This window comes from Aphis gossypii, chromosome 1 (assembly GCF_020184175.1).
Source record: "Aphis gossypii isolate Hap1 chromosome 1, ASM2018417v2, whole genome shotgun sequence".
NCBI lineage: Eukaryota > Metazoa > Arthropoda > Insecta > Hemiptera > Aphididae > Aphis > Aphis gossypii.
The window spans coordinates 75,620,894-75,644,325 of NC_065530.1; the positions used below are offsets into that span (position 1 = coordinate 75,620,894).

A 23,432-nucleotide genomic window follows, 5' to 3' on the forward strand; every position below is an offset into this window, starting at 1 on the left:
ATTGAAAACCGGTGTTATAAATATTCAATGAAAAATGTTTACAACATTATTTTACAAACATTTTTTAACGAAGCGTACTCCAAAAAAAATTATCTCTCTAAAGGCTAGTTTATTATGGAAAACGATTTGAGTTGTTTAAAATATTATTTTTATACAATGTTAAATTTGTCTGTTGCGCGTGCACTCCACTTTAATGCAATCCTCTTACCAAGAGACAATTTTAATATTACGGAAATTGAAATTATAATTTATTTGTTTTACTGTTTAATGACTACCGCTCGAAGCAATTAATATTTAAAAGTTGTATTAAATATAACACGCGATTCGTATAATAGCAGTACCTAATCTGCACGCACTGTTTTTACTAAATATTATAGTTACTTAACTGCTGTGTGCAATAATAATTTCTGATGAAAAACAGAAAAATTAAAAAAATATCACGTAGGTATAGCAATAAAAAATTAACCATCGTCGACCAGTAAGCCCTATAAAACCGGTTGTTATTACCTTTCTGAATTCAATTTAGATTTTTCGCAATAAATATTATTCATTCGTTTTAATATCGTACTCTGTATTGAATACTTAGAATATTAAATAAAAGTGTATTCTAAAATAGTATTGTATGAGCTCATCAAATATGACTTGTACAGTACAATTTAACTAAAACTTTCCACCATCATTTATGATATAATTATTTAACAATAATTATAAAATATTTCGGTATCATACTGTTTATTTTATGATAGTAATTAATAATGTATACATTCAAATATAACGTATCATCGCAATTGTATTGTTGTAACAACTAATAAAATTATTTTTTTTTATTTATTACAATTCTACGAGGTATATAACATAATGAATATTAACTACCACAGCGAGCAGTCGTATAATCATCAAGCCTGGTACCAATGTTTATTTATATTGACTCTGTATTACTAACTAACAAATTGTACGTTAACAAAAGCCAAAAACCCTTCTCTCGATAGTACAATTTATATATTTCTCTACAAACTCAATAACATATAAATCCGATTTAATTGTAAACTGTATTAGAAAATATGACATATGTTACATCGATTTGGTGTGTAAGGCAGAACACGATTCGTGTGATTATGTGGATTAGACGTCCGGAAAAAAATTAGTAGGATTCCAATTTGTAATTACTATAGATAATGATATACTAAAATTAAATCTAATTGGTTAATAAACAAAATACATAAAATAGATATAACAGTATATAAAAATGAAAACATAAGTAGGTAATTTTTAATAATGATATATTGATGATGGTAAACAATATGATAATATGGATTATAGAAAATAATATAGAGTGTATCAGAACTTAAATCGATATTTAGCTATAAATTAAATTGATTTATAATTAATAAAATAACGTGTCATATTTAATGGACCGCAAAGAAATCAAATATAGAATAATTATTACAAAGCGATAAATAATAAATATTTCCTTAAAGATGAATTTTTTGCGAAATAATACTCGTAGTATTACAAAGTACCTAGGATAGATTTGTATAAGCGTTAAGCGAGACATTCATGTAATAATGAAGAGGAACTTTAAACTGTATATGATCAAATGATTACAGTGAGATAATGTGACCATTGATAAGATTGTTTAAGAATGATATATCCATCGCTTCACTTCGAGTGACAAAGTTGGGAAAGTTCTAGTCGTGTATGAACCATACCAAATAGTTATGGAGTTTCAAATGTAAATTTAGTTTAAAAGCTACGAATTTCAGGAAACAACGCTACATTATTGCATGCCGTTAACGGCGGTAACGAGGTATAGTTTCAGTATTCAATAACAATCGATTGTAATGATCGTTAAGCTGCAGCCGCGCTATAATATATTTTATTATTTAAGTTTTATTAAATTTTGTTATACGGTCAAAAATCATCGTTAGGTCCCCAAGCCATGATCGTGTTCAGCGGCGCCAGGTCTTGCGTGCTCCAGGGCCGTAACATATTGTTGCCACTGATGCAATAACATTGTTGCTCCTTGTTATCTCTATGGTCCTCCCGCTTGTCTGGCTGTGCCGATTGGCCTCTTTTCACGGCGAAATTCTGCGTAGGCGTCACGCTGGAAACCATAGTTAAATCAAAATAAAATATTCGACGGAGTATTATGTTAATAATATAATATCTCGCTAAACGAAATATTATGAATAACGAGGGTTTTTACGCAAAATGTCTGTATTTTTTTTTTATAATGCAATAAGTAAAATTCATCAATCTGATCATTTCTATTATAAGTCGTCTTAACGTCAAATATTTATCCAAGAAAATAGTGGCTTTTATTATTTAAATTCTTATTAACGTATATTTATAGTATATTGTTAGAACTTTAATTAGGTAAGATTGTGACAGTAATCAGTTTTAAGGTAACTGACGAGAGATTTCAGTCAATTTAAATAATTGATAAATTCATTGATAGAGATTATAGTATTAACTAAATAATTAAGTGTATTAATTATGAATTTAAAATGATATATTTAATTCAACGAATTGGTCATAAATTACCAATTTAAATATATATACTTTAAATTAACTTATTATTCTAAGTATTACAGAGTTAAAATCGAAATCTCCTCTTTCTTACTTCTTTATAATTTATTGATACTTTTTTTTTTTAATGATTTAACTAACATTTTTATGAACTAAAACACCGAGAAAAACAAAATAAAACTATTAAATAATTTCTACTCTTGAAATTATTTTGCAATCTATTTTATTTTTTTGAATTGAATTGAATTGAACGAAAGATGCTATGAAAAAATATAAGATTAATATTTTATTAGTATATTTTATGTTTAAAAATATCAGAATAATTTTTTGAATATTGTAACGTAATTTATATACTTTTTTTAAACAAAAATAATAACAGATTACACAATGTACTATATCTTTTTACATAAAACAGTTAAATAAAAATATGTAGATTTATTTTTTCATGAATTATACATAATTTACGTTAAAAGTTAAAATCCTCCAAATTATAATAAAATTGTTTACATAAAATTTGGTTAAGAAATTCAACCCAAATATTATTTATTTATTTGGTAGGTAAGTATATTTTTTAATAAACAATTATTGAACCAATATGAATAATTTGAACAATATACAATGTTTTGAAATCATATTTATTCTTTATACATTATATTATTGGGTATGGACTAATGATGACTAAAATAAAATTGTTCTTTAAATTCAGTGTATCAATTGGGCTTGTATTCAATTTCACCTACCTCCAGATATGCAAATATTGCCGTTCAATATAATTTCATCAACACCAACAAAAACAATCTACACACTAAAATGCTTGAAAATTAATCATTTGATTAATAATATATTGCATATTACCTATATTATTATACTCACAAAAAATCCGAGTGTGTTATTATTATTGGAAAAAATTTTAAATTAAAATTAAAATATAACTGATATAACTTAAATTTTGAATAATTAATGATTAAAAAGTTAAAAGTTAAATTTAAAGAAAAAATGTTTTATTTATTCATATTATATTATATTATGTATTAATACTTGCAAAATAATCAGTGAATAATTGTATTAATTTATTTTATAATAATAAATAACTAATAAGTTTTCCTTAGGAATTTTAAAATGTTTTGAGTGCAATCGGTATATAAAAATGAATTATAAGAACAGTTGGTAAACTCCCAAATTATTGAATACTTACCGATTGATTTTTGCAGTTTTTGGTCTTATTATCTGCCGCTCATTTTTTTCAACGATACCAATACCTCCTGTTTGAGTTGAAATACTTCTCGTGATTACAATTGCTTGATTGTATTTATCTTCCGACATGTCCTGACTCTCAAAGCCATACATGCTTAAATTTTTAGATTGCTTGTTTAAAAGTTTTCTATTTGGAATTGGGTTACCAGAAGTTGCGATTATAGTGTTATCATTTTTTACTATAGAATTTCAAAAATAAATCGTTAAAAACGTTCTTAAGAAAATATTAAAATCAAATTACTTACCATCATTTTGTTGCTCTAAATTAATTGATGTTGGTTTTATAGAATCTTGGTTCTGAATAAATATTTTTCAAATAAATATATTTAAATTTAAAAACAGTTTAAAAGATTTCCTTTTTAAATAAACTATTTTAAAATGTAATCAAAACTTACTGCAATTTTTGCTGCTGCATTTGCAACTATTTCAACTTGGCTTTTATCAATATTTTTATCACTTTCTGACATTATTACTAACTGCCTTAAAGGGTCGTGTAATTCTAAAAATAAAATGACTTAAAATAATCAAATGTCTTTTTTAATAAATATTTTAGCACTATTGTACAAGTATACGTATTAAAGGAAATAGGTACCACCAATTGATTCATCTTTTGTTAGAGTCATGTCTAAATCATGAGCTACAGCAATCGCATCTAGTGCTGCTCCAAGTGCACCTGAAAGTCTAATTTGATCATCTTTTGCTTCGGAATATGACTTGCTTTTATTTTTTGTTCTAATAGTTACAAAATGGAAAATATATTATTTTATTTTATTAATATGCATAGCTAATAAAATTACATTGATACACTTTTAGAGACTGGAGAGGACGCTGATAGAGAAGATCTTTTCCAAATCATATCTCTTAAATTTTGACCAGTGCCTTCCAATCTACGAAGCTCTTGAATAACCAATTTTCCACTTTTCTTAAGTATAAAACATATTAAAATTTTTACTAACAATTAATAATTAAAAAAACGAAATTTTCAATTGATGAAAATACGAATGAAATACGAAAAAAATAAACTGTATTGCAAAAAAAAACCGAAAATCGCAGATATTCACGTAGTTCATTACAGATATAAAATTTAGTTAAGAACTATATCATTCAAAAATGTCAAATGTATTTAATCATAATTGACAAATGAAATATCTTATTATGACAGAGCATCAGTTTTTTTTATCTACAACATTATATTGTTAGTATTTATACTTAGAGTATGTATAAACATTAACGTAAGCTCCGTAAGTTATAAATTAAGCCGATTTATGCATTTTTTTTTAAGGAAACTAAATTGAATTTTTACGTTATTATCTATATTATGGATTATTGAAAATTTCGAATATTTTAAAATACATATAAAATACTAATATTAGTATATAAATTCCATATAAATATAACGTCAAATATATTTTATATATTTGGTAAAATTTTAATTTTATATTCTAACGTAATATTAACACAACATTATTAATAATTTAAAATAATGTCAAATATTTTATATTAAAAAAAAAAAAAAAAGCTGACGATAAACCTACCTTCCAATTTATGACAGCGCCTTTCCGCTGTTTCGCTCTAGTTTGACTTTTACATTTTATCACCATAAATCCTCTTTGTTCCGGATTTAAATCGTCACCAGGAGCCAATTGGATACTATATTCTTCGAGGTAATTCCTAGCTGCTTTTTGTGGTACAGCTCTCTCAAGGGTAACTACAATTTTGGCCCACTGAAAAAGGTACATACAATTCGTCATTGCATTTTTATAGGGAGGGAGTATCAAAATGCTATCGTATTTCACCTGTTTCATCCATTCCTTTTCACTCTGTTCGATGACATGCGCATAGGTGTTGCCCATCATAGCTATTAACATGTTGAGCAATAAAATGGGCACCAACACCATGAAAACTGTGAACACGGTCTTGCTAAGCGCGGGATACACGGTGTAACTCAAATCTGCATACTGTACATAACCAGTAATGTATTATAAATTATCATCACCTATTTCATCAAAGAGTATATCTGCCTAACTCACATTGTAATCGCCCATAGTTATTTGAAATAAGGCCATCCATGTGGAAGGATAAGATTTATATAACGACGTACCGACGTCTGGCGATCCTTTGTAGAGGAAAAAAAAAGACTGTGTAAAACCAGACAAAATTACTGAGTAGATGACGAAGAAAGTTAACATGTCTCCTGTGATCATCAAGTACACCATAGTTACGAAAGGACCAGTCAGACGTATGGCACTAGAGCACACAGTATTCGATGAATTACTCGTTATACAACCTTATTTTTTTGTATTGTATGCATATTTGACTACATTATTTATTATTACTATTATTATATTATAATACCCAGCAAAAAACATTAACAAGAACCATGATCCGGGAACTGCGAATACTAATATGGCTTCCTCCGTCTGTTTGTCACCCATCATCCTTGGTGGTATACAAGCCAATATCAATAAATTTGAAATCAGAAATATTAATTTGGCCGGTTCTTTGAACTATAATTAAATGCGCTACTAATAATTAACAGTTAATCAAAAACTTTTTACTCCACCATTTACCTACCGTTTGTTTTAAAAACCCTACAAGACCTTGGTTGAGTATTTCTCCGCCTTGTTGGACAATTAAATATGACAGCACTCCGACTACTGTTCCGCCTTCAAAACAATATCTTGCTACGTCTTGCCAGTCTTCCGCTTCTCCTAACAATGGTTTATCTTGATCCACGGGTCTTAGATATATAGAAATACTCAACATGATTAGATGTATGGATAATATAACTAAACGTTTCATAAATTGTTTCTTTGACCGAAAATTAAAAACAATATAATTTAACCATTTACGCTGGTAAATAATAATAGTAATATGTGCTAATAACACAAGGACTTACTCGAGCAAAAGTTTTCCACTTTTCTTCTAATAGTTTTTGAATTATACCTCCATCGAGCATGTCTAAATGTTCTTCTTTAGTACCGTCCAAAATTATAAACAATACTGAATTCCAATCTAAGTGGTCGTAATATTATTTCAAAATTATATTTTAACCAATAACCTTACTGAATTCTGTATAAATTAACAAACTTGTTCTTCCATCTGGAAGTAATGTGTCTAATGCGCTTAAAGGATATGCCGAACAAGTAATATTACTATATCTCCAAAATTCTCGTGCACTTAGTTCTAACATTTCGCGGAAAACACTAGTTCTTGCCAGTTTGCACGATAGTGTTAAAGGCGTTAGTCCTGCCATGTTCATGATACCGTTACTTGCTGGTACTTTAGGGTGTTTCAAAGCATAACCAAACATACTCTATAAAAATAAATAAATTATGAATTTATATATTTAGCTAATAGACATAAGTATTTATTAAAGACAATAAAGTATATCCATTTTAGCTATAATTTGGTATTTTTCTGTACGAAGCGAACGTTTCATTCTTAGTTAAACGTTTGTTTCAACAACGTACATTTAAATAAATAACTAATTTTTATTTTATTTTTTTTTAATTTTTTAGTTTTTTTTTACTTTTAAAAAACATTCTATAGTATACATACGTAATTATTATGGAACTTTTGAATAATTTTAACGTTTTTTCCGTTTGTTTAATCATAAATTTCACAATTAAAATAAAAAAAAGTAATGTATGTTAATTTAAAATAATTTAATCTCACCTAATTTTAATTAGGTATTCATTTAATAAAGATTTGCACTTTTTTATATTTAATTGGTATTACACCTTACATTTTTTTTTATAGCTAATTATTTAGTATAAACGTGAATCGATTTAGAAAAATAACATTAATTAGGAAAAAATAACATTATTTATTGCTTTTAAATTGTTGTGTAAGCATTTTTAGGTCATATTTACATTTTTTAAATTTTTTATTTGATGGTTTTTCTAATAAACTCTATTCATTAATATAATAAAGTATTAATGAACTATAAAAGTTAAACTAAGTGGATACTTTAATAAAAAATATAATTGTAATTAAATAAAAAAAAATTCGAGAACTTAACTCGTATGATAAAATTAACTTACAAAATCGTATAAATAAAATGCTAAATAATCGTTATAATAATATTAATGTTGTGTACAAAGATATTTTATTCAATTATTCAAAGAAAAACTGTTATTCATCACTCTACTGTATATAAGTTTTTATTATTTTATTGTACCTATCGTCATTATAATACGCAAATAACAGCCGTAGGTATATGTTGAATTTAAATAAAATAATTAAGTATTGCATAATATAGGAAACGATTCTGATTAAAAAAGGAGTACAACCTTTATTTCTATAGATAGGTATTTTAAAATTATTTATATTACTATTAGTAATATAATAGGCTAATTTTTACCATGAACCTAATGTTAATGGTATAAATAATTGGTCTCAATTGTCTAATTTACGTAAACTACCGAGTACAATCTATTCAACTTTTATCTTCAGAAAATAAATTGAGCAATAAAATAGGAATACTATATCATCTATGTTCTTGTTTTTTAAAAACAAAAATTATATCTTAAGTTATAAAACTGCTTTATTTAAATTTGTTATCCATTTTTTTTCGATCAGATACAGCCGATTTAGATAAATAATAGAAAAATGATAAAAGGTTCATGGTAAATGAGATCGTGTTATTAAAACATCGTTAAAGTTTTGTTCAAAAATAAAACAATATAATAAATTATGTCTAGCTACTTTTAAAATGTTATCGTTACAACGTATTTATATTATACCTGTTTTGTCGTCAATCCATTTGCAGTTATAAATAATATTGAATTACTTACTAGCTTATCACAGACGACCACCATGTGGAGAATCATATTTCCAAAAGAATCCTGGGCGTCGGGATTTGCTCCAGCATCAATCAACAGATTATATACGGTTTGGTTACCACAACAAGCGGCCCACGCTAACGGAAGCTCACCGAGATACGCTAGACCCTCGTAATCCGTGTGTTTGATATTTATTTCTTTATTTTGCTGATCGCGTGGTAAAAAAAAACTCCCTAAAATATTGTGTAATAGTCAATAGGTGTTCAAATATATTGCAATGTTTAGGTCAGATTTGTCGGTACAGATGGTTATAAAATTGACTATACCTATAGCTCTTTGACAAATATTCGCTCCGGCGTCAACTAAATCTTGAATTAAATCGTTGTTGTTATAAGCAATCGACAAATGTAGCGCACTGGCACCTATGCACAGTTATAAAAATTAAAACATCAACAAATTAAACTGTTAAAAAAATATAATACCAAGAATATATGAAACTCTTGTGCGACCTAACTGTACCGTATATAAACTTAACAAGTTAATTTGATGGCATTAATCAAAAAAAATTTATCTGATAAAATATATGTTAAGACTGTCGGGAAAAATTGATGAAGTGCGAGATGAAATAATGTACGAGTTGGTATCTATATGTTAATATGTCATGTTTCAATAATGTCTACTCCTGCATGACGTACCTAGATATTCTTCGCCTTCCACGACATCTTGGCTTAACATCGGGTAATGTTTGAGAAGCAGTCGGGATAACCGAGTGTGTATCACTGTATCGCATATAATTAATACGTGCAACAGACTTTCACCTAATGATCCTCTGTATTGCATTTGCCAGCACGCCACATGATCCACCCATCTTGTCAACGGATCATGCGGTCCCGGCCTTTCCTCGACGTTAACAGCCACCTGAATAATATTACGTATAAAAAGCGAATTTATACATTATTCCTGCGTACTCATAAGTATACATCTGGCGGATAGACGTCAATTCCATGATTTCAAAATAGTAAACGTATGAAAATATGGTAACGACACAAAACACCGACCTAAGCATAACATACTCGTAGTTACAACACAAAACATCTACCTAAGCATAACATGCTCGTAGCCACACAACACAAAACACCCACCTAAGCATAACATACTATCGTAGCTACAACACAATATTGTAATAATAGCGGATGTCCAAAATGGTTAAAATGACTTATTACATATTATTATACAGAGATACTAGTCAAAGGTTCTGAACGATACAAAATGTTTTAAAGTAAATACAAAAATTAGTTCAAAAAAAATATTATAATAATATTGTAACGTTTATTTGAATTGTCTACCCTAGTCAAATCGGACATACAGTATTGTTTTAATTGTATTTTTCTACATAATCTATGTTGACGACTTCCACATAAAAATAATTGTAATGGGGTACTGCAGTTAGTAATGCTGTTAGGTTAATATATACGTACTATAGTAGCTAATATGTAAATTAGACAATATTCTTACGTGTTTACGATTTTGAAATTTCCATCGCAAATAATCATTTCGATTAATCACTTGACCTTTACCGTTATTATACATAAGACCGGGTAATTTTTCAACAATAAACCGTTCCGCTTCGTCCTGGCCACCATTATTATACACGTTGATCAATTCTCCTCCTTTTTTATAATCTGCTAACCTTTAAAATGTATAAATATTTACTTTTGATATTTTAACAATACGAAATTTAAATATAAATAACTCGATTTGCTTACTTATACAACAAACAATCGTCTTCGTTGGACGCTTGAGATATCACTCTATCCAAGACAGATCCTGAAGCTGTTTTCGAGAATGAGAAATCTGTGCAACTTGCACAAGAATTTCCCATTTTTGTTTTATTTTTTTAATATCTTTGTCGTTAAATTGTGTTTATTTTACGAAAATTGCATCAAATAATTACACAAAAATATAAGCACCAGCAATACTATAAGCCATCGATCAAATGCATTTCGTTTCCCCGGTAACTGTAGCTTTAATGTCAATATTATACCACGCATATAACTAACTAAACAGTTTTGAATTTCTGCTATGAATTATATCTTATCGTTTTTTAAAAAATTAATTAGATTTTTAATTAATTTTCTCTCACTTTAGTCATATTTTAAAATATACTGAATAAATATAAAATGAACGAAATAAAGCCACTATACAGTATACACACGTATAAATCACTGTTAAGTTATATAAACATTTATTTATTTCTAAAAAAATATTTTTATTCATATTTATCCTAAATTTATATGAAATTATAAACTGAATTATATTATCATCTTTTGTTACTATAAAAATTAATATTTCATTCAAATTTATTGCATTGAAAGATTCTCACAGTAGTTTTGTATCATTCGAAAAATATTCAAAACCCTATAAAATTGTAAATGTTAATAATTGTTCCATTGTTCATAGACATTAAGTTGTTTACTGATACCTATATTTAAATTATTCAGGACCTTGACTGAATTAATTTAAATGATGATATTATTTATTTAAAAATTGTATTTTTACAATCGTATTATAATGATCTCTAAGCCAACACTAAGTATACGGATTTATAGAAAGAATATTTTGAAAATATATTCATCATATTATTTTTCACAAATTTGTTTATTTTAATTTAGTAGCTTATTTTTTAAATTGGACAAACCATTATCAAGCTGTTTAACTTTCTTATCCTATTATGTCAGATTAATTTAAATAATATTTTTATATCTCTTAAAGTTCGAACCCATAAGCCCACTGCTTTTTTAATCTTTATTGATGAATTGTTCTAAATATTTGACACTTCTATAAAGTGACTACTGTTTACTGATGATATTAAAAAGTATTGTACCTAATATAATATAAAATTTAGATTTCGAAATATTTTTTATAATTTTAGACAATTGTTTGTCTGGAATGAGAAAAAATATCCACCATTAATTACTATATATCAAATTACTTTTTTTAGTCGTAATATAAACATTTTCATTTATAATTTATTTTAAGTTGAATAACATTAAAATAAATAGGTTAACAATGTTACAATTTTAGACATTCACTTCGAACTAGATCAATTTTTAAAGCTTAATCATAATCTATAATTAAACAATAAACGAATAGTTTATAAATGTATCAGATTTGATAATAGAAACACAAAAAGTTTCAAAACTATTATTTTTCATATTATTTTGCACTCTGGTTAAATTTTTATTAGAATTTGGTACTCTAATTTTATCCCAAAATCTTTCAACTTACAACCAAGTTAGAAAATGTTTACTATACATTTTTAAAGAGACCTGCTTATTTTATACAAGCACGCTTAAATCTAAATAATTCTATAACTGAATTCAGGAATATATCAGATTTACTTCAGGTAAGACAACCATAAGCTACTGATATTATTTTTATACATAAGTAGGTGCAATCTAGAAGAATAATACACAGATTGTCCAGAATAACTCGGTCTAGTAGGTATCACAGTTCCTTATTTTTTATCTTATATTATGCCCGATTGTGGGAGTAAAGATAGAGATAGAAGAAAAATTATAATTTTTTAATAATCCATTATTGCAAATAAATCTTAACCAAAATAATAGTAAAGTTTATTTTATTAAAATCATAGTTTGAGCTTTTTCAGTAATAATAATAATATTATAATACAATGAGTACTTTAAAATTAAACTTGAAATTTTAGATTCTAAATAAATGATGAATGTATTGTTTTTACAATGATGTATGTTTTTTTTTGTGTGTGTGTCACCATAACTTGTCGAAATAATGCTTCAATTTAAAACTTCAGGAATAGTTTCCGGTAGCAAATTGAATATCCTTGGTGCATTATACAGGTCAAGTAAGAAGTTTCCATCAGTTTAAAAAAAAAAAAATCGGGAAAAACCACAAAAAAGGGACAGAAATACGGAAATTTGTACCTACGTAAAACCAGTTTTTGACGAAATCGATTTATTTTATATATTTATAACTTTTAACTCAAAAACGAATCACTGTATATACATGAAATGTTCACCAAATTTTTATTTTAAAACGTTATCTACATTCTACAGACAGTTAAATTTTCAAAATATTCTGGATACAATGTAGTCATATTAATACATTCAACAAATATGTATATCGTGCGTTCGCCGGTCGCTACGATAATAAACAAATCGTGTTTAAACGCGTGTAAAAACTCCAAACCACGTGTATGTCTGTTAAGGCGTCGTCGATGTAAAGGGACGTTTCGACTAAATATTATGCTCTCTAAGGCCTAATCCTGTCTCTCTTCTTGTGCTGTTTGGAGTCAATGTTACAAGAGAGCTAATTTATAAGAGCGTCTCTTTTTTCACATTTGAATTGAGTATTACTGCGTTAGACGTATAACGAACATTTATCTTCTTTTGTGTCGATTTAATTGATTTTAATCAACAGGTAATTTTATTTCGTAGTTATTCTCGCTGAAGATGGTATATTTTTTGCACCTTTATTTTTAAAATTGTATTCAACTAATGTTAATTATTTCTACAACTATTAAACAATAGGCAATAGGGTATTTATTTATGGATATAAAATATATCCAGTTTAATATTAATCATATAGGTATATCATAGCATACATAATATTAGTCCTTAAAATTAACTTTTCAAAAATATAAAATATATTATGCAATTTTGGATTTAGTATATATTATTCTTAAATTATTTTGACAAATAATTTTAAACGTTGATTGATTTCTAAAATAATTAAATCCCAATATTTATTATTTATAATACCATAAAAAACCATCGATAGTAAATTAATTTATAAAAATGTTTGTATAAGTTGTGAAGAATTGAAATTTTAATACAAAGTTTTCTATAAGTTTATCTTAAAATAATAATTATTAAAGAAGTTAAGCGTTTGTCAATTAAAAAAAAAAAAATTATCTTAAGTTTAAATTACTTTTACGAAATCAAAAATAACGATTATTTACAATCAAATTATTATAGTTAAAATAACTAGTATTAGAAACTTTAAACATACACCAATAATTTAAATTTTCATTTTTTGTATACCCTAACCTATGATAACCTATGATTCAATTTTGAGGTATTCAAATCATTAGAACATAAACCACCTTTTTCATCAACCATTGGAAAATAAATATTTAAGGATAACAAATTTCCTCATTCAGAATCGTTTTTCGTATATACAATGATAGGTACCTATCACTGCATTCAAATTGTATAGCAGAGCGTTACCCCTTTGACCATCCTTTTTTAGTTTTAGGAACAATATAACAAATATAGTTTATAAGTTTAACATTTAAATAGAATATAGCAAACAACCTAATCCAATGAAAATATATAATTTAACAATTGTGAAATTTCAAACTAATTTTTATCATATTAAATTTATAGTCTTAATTTTCTGTAAAAAGCTTGTCCGATAGTACCTAACAATTTATGTAGAAAAATACACAAAGCCCCATCTTAAATAAATGATTTAAAATCCAAAATTATCATTTAAGGTTTTGATTCTTTATTACATACCCCCTAATATGCTTTTTATTGAATGGCAATATTTTTTTTTTTTATGAATACCAGTTGTCTTGGATGACAATAGCAGACAATGCACTATTTAAACATACATTGATTTATACAAAACATAAATAGTATTAAATTGTTCAAAATGAATGTGCAATGTACCTTTGCTTAAAAAAGTATTACTGTTATTGACTAAATATTCTAAATTATACTATTTGTTATGAAAATTAAAATTGTCAAATCTTCATTAACAAAATATTTAACGTTGAAGTGTTATTAATCTGTTAATTTTTAATTTTTAGATGAGTTTGTCAATGAATTACCTAGGTGCTATAGACATTATTTGCAAACTTTGCTTCGACTGTTTGTCGATAAACGCGCGTTGTTTATAAATGATTAACGCCGTATAAATAAGATTACATTACTACTGTGGTACCTATCTAATTCTAGATACAAACTATATAAACGAAATACTGTACGACGCAGTTGTTGAGGATTATAAACAAAGAAGAATTTGGAGTGAAAAATTAATCATTTGATCATGATATAAAATCATTCAAAAATTATTTACCTAGGCCGTCCTAATTAATCGTTCTTTGTGTATTTATTTTACCTTTTTTTTTTTTTGAATATATTTCATTAAAAATGTTTTATAAACAACGTTAAAAAAAAAATAGTAAAACTATTTTAAATCAAGCATGCGCTATGAAATGCTGCTGTAACAAACCTACCTACATAATAGCGGAGTGTTATTCCATATCGATAATAGCTTTGTAGATATAATTAAATTGAAAATTTGTCTGTTTATACTTTGTTGACTTTAAAGAGGTATTATTCATGCCCTACGAATTCATCAAATCTTTGTATTCCATTCTCTGTGAATCTATATAGAACATATTTATTGTTTTTAAATTAAATTAATATGGGAATAAATAAAATACATAATACATAAATACGATATACGACAGATTTGCATACATACCTTTTTTTTTTTGATTATTTTATTCATTGCTATAAAAAAATATAAAATAGTTGTCAATAATTTCTGAACGCAAATCATGAATAATTATAATTAATTTAATTGCTATCTAATTTAAATATTTCCAGTAGATTTAGACGGTATTGTAGGTTAGTATACGTACCTATTTATTATATTGTATTTATAAATATATTTTATATAATATAAATAGATAATTTTCTATCATGGTTGAATAAATTACGTATCGAGCTGCACATCATACAGGTACATTATTGTAAAATCAATCGCTCCGCTCAGAATCCAAAGTTAATAATAGTATTCCTCTTTCGATGAAGTTCAACATTCGAAATTATATTCAATTAAGTAAACATAGACTAGTTATCTATACTAGAGATGGCAAATCTGTCACGCATGTCATATACATAATCTTTAAGTGACACACGCGAGGTTTGTTTTTTATCATTCAAGTCATGGATATAGACATTTTTAAGTTTAAAAATAGGGTCATCAAATTAGTTGACACACAAGAAAAATAAAACAGAATCAAAATTTTTATTTGACTCGCTTGGGACAGAAAGGTGCGCCAACACCTAACCTATACTCTATCCAGCGAGTGAATGCGCCGCGTGCTGACCAAAATCGGTTTTTCAGCGCATATCCAAACGTCACCCTACCACATGAACTAAGATATACCTATATATAGGCATTGATTAAGTATACTTAAGTATTCTTAATCAATGATATAGGTTAGGCTAGGTATAGGTTAGGTTAGGTATATATATTATGTATATCTTAGTTCATGCCCTACCATAAGGGAATCGGTTTCGATGGCAGGGTGATGCAGGAGGATGCGCAGAATCAGCACGTTCACTCGCTGGTCAGAATAAAAAACGAAATTGATTATTTTCTAAATCATGAACTAAGATACTAAGATATATCTTAGTCCGTGCTCTAAATAAACAAAATATCGATTATTTTTATTATAGAATTTGTATAATCAAAATATTTTGATTGGTTTTATCCATAGACCATATACTCAGTACATGGTTTATGTCCTATGGTATTATCTTTTATCTATCACTCATTCGACCATGATAACGATAACGCGTGTTGCCGGAATATTGGGGGGCTTCGTAATATTATCATATTAGAATTTTAGTATGATATAATTCAAATCAAACCGCTGAAAATCACTGTCGTTCATTTCATATTTTGTAGGTATAATATTTGGAGGGTAACTGTCATTATCGTTGTTTAAGTCGTGTCTATCTGCAGCCGTGGGCAAGTAAAAATTATTATTATTATTATTACGGTATTAATGTCGTCGATTTTGACCGTCCAAAATTCCAAGGTTTGAAGGATATATTGTTATTTTGATATACATTTTTATCTTAGTGTTTGGTGCTTCGCGTCGTCAAAATGGATAAGCTTACGGGCACAATGTTTGAAAAGGCGCACTTCCAGAAAGCATTCGGCACATTAAAACCGGCTTGTGACGCTTTCATAACAGAACCCAATGATGTGAACTCTAAACTCTTAAAGAATGCCATGGCAATGGTTCCAGAATATGCTCTAACACAATTACAACCATACGTTCTAATCCCGCTAGAAATTCATTTAAAAACCAACAAGTGCGTATGATTGTATTCTGTTTACATTAGTATCAGCACAATGATCACCTACAAGTTTGTTTTCTAGATTGAATTGTACTGTAAATGTGTTGGATGTACTGACGACTTTGTTGAAAAAAACATCTATTAGTTTATGGCCTACATTTATGCGAATATATAAAATGTTGGTAGAAAAATTGACTCATGAAAAAAATCCAGATATAGGTATGAATAAACTTTGGCTTTTTAAATATTTATATTTATTTGTTAATTGTTAAATCATATAATTAATATATTACAGCGGTGAATTTGAGTGAAGATATCAAATTATCAATCATTATCGCTCTTAATTTATTGATTGAAAAAGCTGATATTGTTGTATTGAATGAAATGTATAATGAAGTTGATTGTAAACATGTTGGATATTTGATATATATTTGCACAATAATTATAAAAAAAGAAAAAATGAATATCCTGAGGTATTTTTTATTGTACTTAAATAAAATAGTTATCTACTGAATGCATTCATATGATTGCCTAAAAAAATAGTTCTGGCTATTTGATCTAATAAACTGTCATATAAAGGGTTATTTAAAATTTATATTATAGCCATTTTATAATGTTTATTATTTAATAATTAACTATTCACATTTCATAGTAAAAAATAATGTTCAATAAATAGTTTTTTTATCTAGAAATATCTAAAATGATTAGTAATTTTTATGTTTCTTTAAAATATTCTATTAGGATTTTTAGGGATTACTTTAAAAAATTCAAATGGGAACCTATACTTTTTTTTTTTGAAATTCTAATGTGAAGAATGTTTTTAAAAAAATCGAAAATTTGATTAAAATGTTTATGTTATAACCTCAGATTAAAATATTTTCAAATTTTTTTTTTATATTCTGTAAAAATAAAGATGGATACAAATAATATGTACCTAATATAATTATTAATTATTTTATTTGAAAAAATATTATCAAAAATAAAAATATTGTTTTATACTCTTAAATATTCTCTAACATATTGTTTATTTCCTTATCTCTTAAATATGCTTTTTTATGCAAAATAAAATTTTTTCTATGTATTTTTAACATAATATCTTACTCCGGACTCCCGCCTAACTGCATACACTAGAAACAACTACGTGAAATCTTATTTCTAAATAAATAACTTACTTACTAATATTTTTTCTCTAATATGAAAATCTTATTTTAAATATGATAAAATGGCTATAACATAAATTTTGAATTACCCTGTAAAATATGCATACTATCTTTCAACAAATATTTATCTATTTATAAATATTAATATAAATAAACAATAAACGCAATCAACATTTGAATTATTTCTGAAATATAATTTATATTTTTTCAACACTATTAAAATCAATAATAGTTTTTGTATTTTCATACCTATTTTTTAAAGGTACTATCAGCTGTCATAATTTAGTATGCGGTCTACCGGCAAACGCATTCTACCAACCGCTGTAAGATGTGGTCTACTTGCGACAGTCGGGTTTTTACACAGGCCTAAGTTTATCTTTAAAGATAAAGTTTAATTTTTTTCTTTGGTTATCTTTATAGACTATACTTCTTTATGACAATACTTCAACATTTTGTAAAAATATTGTCTCAAAGGCTCAGTATATCACTTATTACGCAACACTAAAATTTATACGCAGTCATACACTCAATATGTTAGCAAGAGTGGACAACAATTTTTTGACAAACAAATTTTTTAATTATTAATTTTTTTTTTTAAATTATTTAAAATAATAATATAATTTTTAGTTTATTTGTGGTAGACCACATACTATATTTATAAATCGCTAGTAAATCGCTACTATATGACAGCTGGTACTAGCAATCAAATTAACTAAAGTCTCAATTTCGATCTAAAATGTTATTTTTTTTAGATTTTTCAACTTTATCTTTTATGAATTTTTTAATAACTAGGATACTAATTATTTTTAATTTTATAGAGTGGAAGCCTTAAAATGCATTTCAATGCTATCATCAAATTGGAATAAAAACATTGAATCTAATATTCGTCTTAAAATTATTCAAAGGTTAATTAAATTTGTACCAGGTGTTTTATCCGTTTGTAGTATTATAGTTAACGCTACAGATATCCAGCATCATTCAATAACAGTGGTAGGCTAATGACTATAAGTTAACTTCTATTGATAGTTTGTATACATTGTAAATATTTTCAAGGCTGCTATAAATTTGTGGAGCACAATTACTTCTCTCATAATTTGTGATGAATATGTGATTGAAGATTGCAATCCATACTTAGAAAAATCAATTTGTAATGATAATGAAAACGATGACAAACAAAAATTAAATGATTGGATTCAAGAAAATCGTACAAATTTTAATTTAGTGGCCACACATATGAATAAAACAAGAGAGCATCAACACTGGAGAGTTAGACTTCAATTAGTTAGTTCTTGTGATGTATTGTTGAGTAAATGTACAAGGTAAGCAAGTATAAAATATTATTTAAATATTTAGTATTGATATTTTGGTAAATTATTATTATAGTTTTATTTTTATACATTCTGATACTCTGTTTTTATTTATTTTACTGCTGATTAAATTAAAATAGTAAAAACAATATTAAAATTATATACCTACAATTTTTTTTATGCATTTAACACATTACAGTATATCAAAAACCATTAACTGTTCCTAGTCTAAGATGCTTATAGTTTATAAATTAATTATTAACTATTTAAGATACTGTTATTAATTCATATAATATTGTATCGTTATTTATTTTATGTATTTTATTAGTTCTATGAAATCTTCAGTCACAAGTTTAATTGAGACATTAATTGTTTTGTCTGATGATGAACAGCCAGAAGTTGAAAAACTAGCTAATGAGTCTGTTGATAAATTACACAAAATATTTGATGGACAAAATAAGAAATCTCTTTTAGAATTATTAGAGGAAAGTTTCTACATTTTATTATCTAGAATTCCGCGGTTTATTAGAACATCAAGTAAGATATTTACTAAAATATAAACTATAACATTGTTATATTGTTTTGTTTTTTTTTTAGATTATATTGAACAAAAAACTGAATTATCTTTATTGTCTGGGTATATAAAACTTTTTGGGAAAGCTCATTTATCACAAGTACTTAATTCATATGCTCATCTAGATCGTTTAATAACAGCTCTAATTCAAATATTAGAACTAGAATATAAAACAATCACATTATTGGAAGAGTCATCAATTAGAGGTAATTAAAAATGTGTTGTTTAGTTTTAATAATAATTTAATCATATATTATTGATGAAAGTAACTATAGTTCTTTAATATAATTTCAATGTATTTTGATTTTTGAGTAAATATGTCATATTGGAATTTAAAATAATGTTTAATTTGCATAACAATGGCTATTTTCTAATTGCTATCTATCACATTTCGTTGTTTTTAATCATTATAAAATATTAAAATTTATTTGAATCAATGGTTTATTACAAATCTGGGTTGTATTAATACCCTATTAAAATTTTATAATTTATAACTAATGATTGATGGTTAGTGATAATTATTTTATTCTATATAACAGTAATTATTTAAATGCAACTACTGTTAATCATAAATCATGTGAATAATTGTTTTATATTAATTGCCTATTATGATTTTTTTATCAAAATTTAATTAATAGTTATGTTTTTTTTTTTCATTTAGATTTAAATAGTATACAAACATTTACTGCTGATGTGTCCAAAAATGTACCTTGGAAACAACTAATACATTTTAACGATACTTCAGCATTACATAAGATAGAATGCATTTGTAAATTAATTGGGTTATATGGAGATAGTAATTTTATTGGTCGATATTTAATGGATTTATTTGAATCGAGAGCAATGTATCGAAGAGAGATAACACTTTTAATAAATATGGTTTTGTCAGAAAGTAAGTATCTACCTTAAATGAGAAATGTTTTGTTATTTTATTTTAACCTTAATTATTATTTGTTTGGTTTAGACAGTGGAGAGTATCATTACAATTTAGTGAGGGATGTAATAGATCTGTACTTAGAATCTGATATTTGGTATTTACCTACTAGTATTGAAAATAATTCCACAACAAATATAGCTGATGCACAAAAAAATGTAATACAAATTTGTCTCATGACTGAAGGATTATCCAAATTAGTTTCATCTCTACCTGTGACTCAACAAAATTTGTGCCTAATTCACTGTTTATATCCAATACTAGAACGTGTTGGTTCTGAACATGGCCCTATTTCATTAGCTGGTAATACTTTAATATATCATGTATTAATTAGATTATTTACACAAAGTTCATACTTTAGGTCAATCAGCAATAACATTACTTGCTCACTCTGGTGGATATAGAGATCCAATTGATCTAGTTATAAAAAATTCTGATTATTTATCTCATCATTTTACTAACAAATTATGGTCAATCAGTAAACATCCAGAAGTACTAAATGCCTTAAAAGTGGTGATGAATTTAAACAGTGGCGATGATTTACTTCAATCTTTTCATACAATGGTTACTGAAGTAAGTTAGAAAAATATACATAATATTATGCGTGATGCTTCAATAAATGTTTATTAAATTCCATAATTTATAGGTTCTTGTTCAGAGTTGTGATGTTCATCGTACAGAAAATATGCATTCTTTCATGAAAGTATTTCATATATTTATAATGTGTGTAAGAAAACGGGAACAAAAATGTTCACCAGTATCTGATCATACAGAAAAATCAAAATCTTCTAGTAATTGTGTAATTGAAAATATTTTGCAATATCACAAAATGAAGACCATTGACTTAGAAAATGATTTTGAAGATGAATGTTGGGAAAACAAATTTAGTTACACACCGTGGTATAATTTACATTTTAGTTCTTCAATAACTTAAAATTGACTTAAAGAATTATTATTTTAGTGAAAATAATGAAAACGTTACTGAAGATGATGAAGATGACGAAGACAACAAAAAACCATTACCACCATACATAGAAATGGTCCTCTCTATAATGAAACGTGTATTACATTATTTACCATCAAAACATAATTCTCTTCCTTTACAAGTATTTTATTTATTATATTCATTATAAAATAACAGATTTTTCAAGATAATGCATATTATTTTTCTTGTAGATCCTTAATGAAGGTTTAAATGTAATATCAAGCTACGAGGACCAGTTATTGCCGATGGTACATAAAATATGGTCACCACTGTGTACTAAATTTAATAGCAATACTGATGATATAGTATTTCGTGAAGCATTCAATGTATTAACCACAATGGCGTCCACAGCCAAAGATTTTATTCGTTCTCGTTCACTTAAGTAGGTTTTTAAAAAATAAATACTAAATTAATACTAACATATTTTAAAAATATTTAGACAAGTTTTACCAACCATAACAGAACGCTTAGCATCTAGTGCAAAGCAAAGTAGAAAAGTTGCAAAAGGAAGTGTTTACTTTACAAGTCATAAATATAAAATGCAATATACCATATTGAGTGGTTTAGCAGATTTTGTCTTAAATTTGAATTTTTTTGAGAAAGACATGCATGATGTGTCCAATTCTGTTGCATATTATTTAGATAAAGACCAGCCAATCGAATTACAGGTATTTAATGTGTATTATTTTTGATATGTAATAACAAAATATTGAAAATATTGTGTATTTACAATAGAATAAGTCTAAAGAATTCTATAAAAAACTGTATGAAAAACATTCTGATTTTGTATGGATATATTTACAATCATTGTATGTTGACGAATATGAATATAAATCTGACAATGAACGACTTCCCACAATTAAGGTATTAAAACTATTGCATTTATTTTAATTCATAATATAATTAAAAGTAACATTCTGTGTTAATATATATTTTTCAGGTTTATAGTTCATCGTTATTTAACAAATGTAACATTTCAAAAAATGTATCAGAACTACTTGAACCTTTAAAAATATAACTACGTTTTATTTAATACTTAAGTAGATATGTTTTGTTTTTATATTTCTTTATTATTGATCTGTGATAAATGTTGTGTTCCATTTTTACTCAACTCATATTTTATGCTATTTTAGCATTATAAAAATATATAAAGCATTCACATGCATATTAAAATATAAATACTTTTGAATTTATGGTATTCTTGTCGTATGTGGTCTACATAATTGTCGTCTATCATGCATGTTTCTACACATCATATGTGGCAGTGGCGTATGCAGAATTTGTTTATGAGAGGAGTTACCATTTATGTATATAATATATAAAATGTTATTAATGTAATATTCCAAAAAAAAATTATACCTACATGTTTCACTTCTAGTGGGGGGTTAAACTCTTAACCCCTCCCTTGTCGATACGCCACTGATATGTGGTCTACTGCATACCTGTCATCTGCTACACATCTATATATATATATTGTAATATGGTCATGTACGATGAATCCACAGCAATTAGGTTTTATCTTCGCTATAAAACTTCTATAATTATAATGTAACCTAGTTCTAACTTATAAGATAATCAATTACTGTTTAGTTTGTGCTGTAATACATGATACATTTTTCTGCACTCGACAAAGGGTACATATATAAAACTGTCAACCATTCCCAATTTGTTGTCAATCCTACCAATAGTACATACACATAACTCGTAGAAAGTATATGGGAAAGTGTAAAACTTTAAACAGTTGAAAAATGTATG

The 23,432-nt window shown here is 26.4% G+C and overlaps 2 protein-coding genes across 4 annotated transcripts; one reads left to right on the forward strand and one right to left on the reverse strand.

Annotated features, from left to right (window-relative positions):
• Window positions 1-715: 715 nt before the first annotated feature.
• On the reverse strand, window positions 716-10,604 carry LOC114124014 (transient receptor potential cation channel subfamily V member 5). The gene is made up of 18 exons (XM_027987174.2): window positions 10,337-10,604; window positions 10,086-10,260; window positions 9,266-9,488; window positions 8,897-8,992; window positions 8,583-8,803; window positions 6,874-7,099; window positions 6,683-6,798; window positions 6,358-6,594; window positions 6,139-6,290; window positions 5,814-6,030; window positions 5,580-5,741; window positions 5,319-5,507; window positions 4,581-4,705; window positions 4,376-4,515; window positions 4,179-4,282; window positions 4,029-4,080; window positions 3,725-3,962; window positions 716-2,104 (listed from the first exon to the last, which is right to left on the reverse strand). The coding sequence occupies exons 1-18, from the start codon at window positions 10,450-10,452 to the stop codon at window positions 1,912-1,914; spliced, it is 2,982 nt and encodes a 993-aa protein (XP_027842975.2). The 5' UTR covers window positions 10,453-10,604; the 3' UTR covers window positions 716-1,911.
• A 5,619-nt stretch (window positions 10,605-16,223) lies between these two features.
• LOC114123844 (TELO2-interacting protein 1 homolog) lies at window positions 16,224-22,712 on the forward strand. Of its 3 annotated transcripts, none has more exons than XM_027986961.2 (17): window positions 16,224-16,382; window positions 16,497-16,732; window positions 16,800-16,936; window positions 17,013-17,190; window positions 18,696-18,867; window positions 18,931-19,196; window positions 19,513-19,721; window positions 19,782-19,964; window positions 20,420-20,650; window positions 20,723-20,995; window positions 21,054-21,265; window positions 21,339-21,592; window positions 21,654-21,798; window positions 21,869-22,059; window positions 22,117-22,345; window positions 22,413-22,541; window positions 22,618-22,712. In XM_027986961.2, the coding sequence occupies exons 2-17, from the start codon at window positions 16,521-16,523 to the stop codon at window positions 22,693-22,695; spliced, it is 3,099 nt and encodes a 1,032-aa protein (XP_027842762.2). In that variant the 5' UTR covers window positions 16,224-16,382; window positions 16,497-16,520; the 3' UTR covers window positions 22,696-22,712. The 3 variants fall into 3 exon arrangements, with proteins under 3 accessions (XP_027842762.2, XP_050066841.1, XP_027842772.2); XM_050210884.1 differs by having other exon boundaries at window positions 16,236-16,413; XM_027986971.2 differs by having other exon boundaries at window positions 16,236-16,386.
• The last annotated feature ends 720 nt before the right edge of the window (window positions 22,713-23,432 follow it).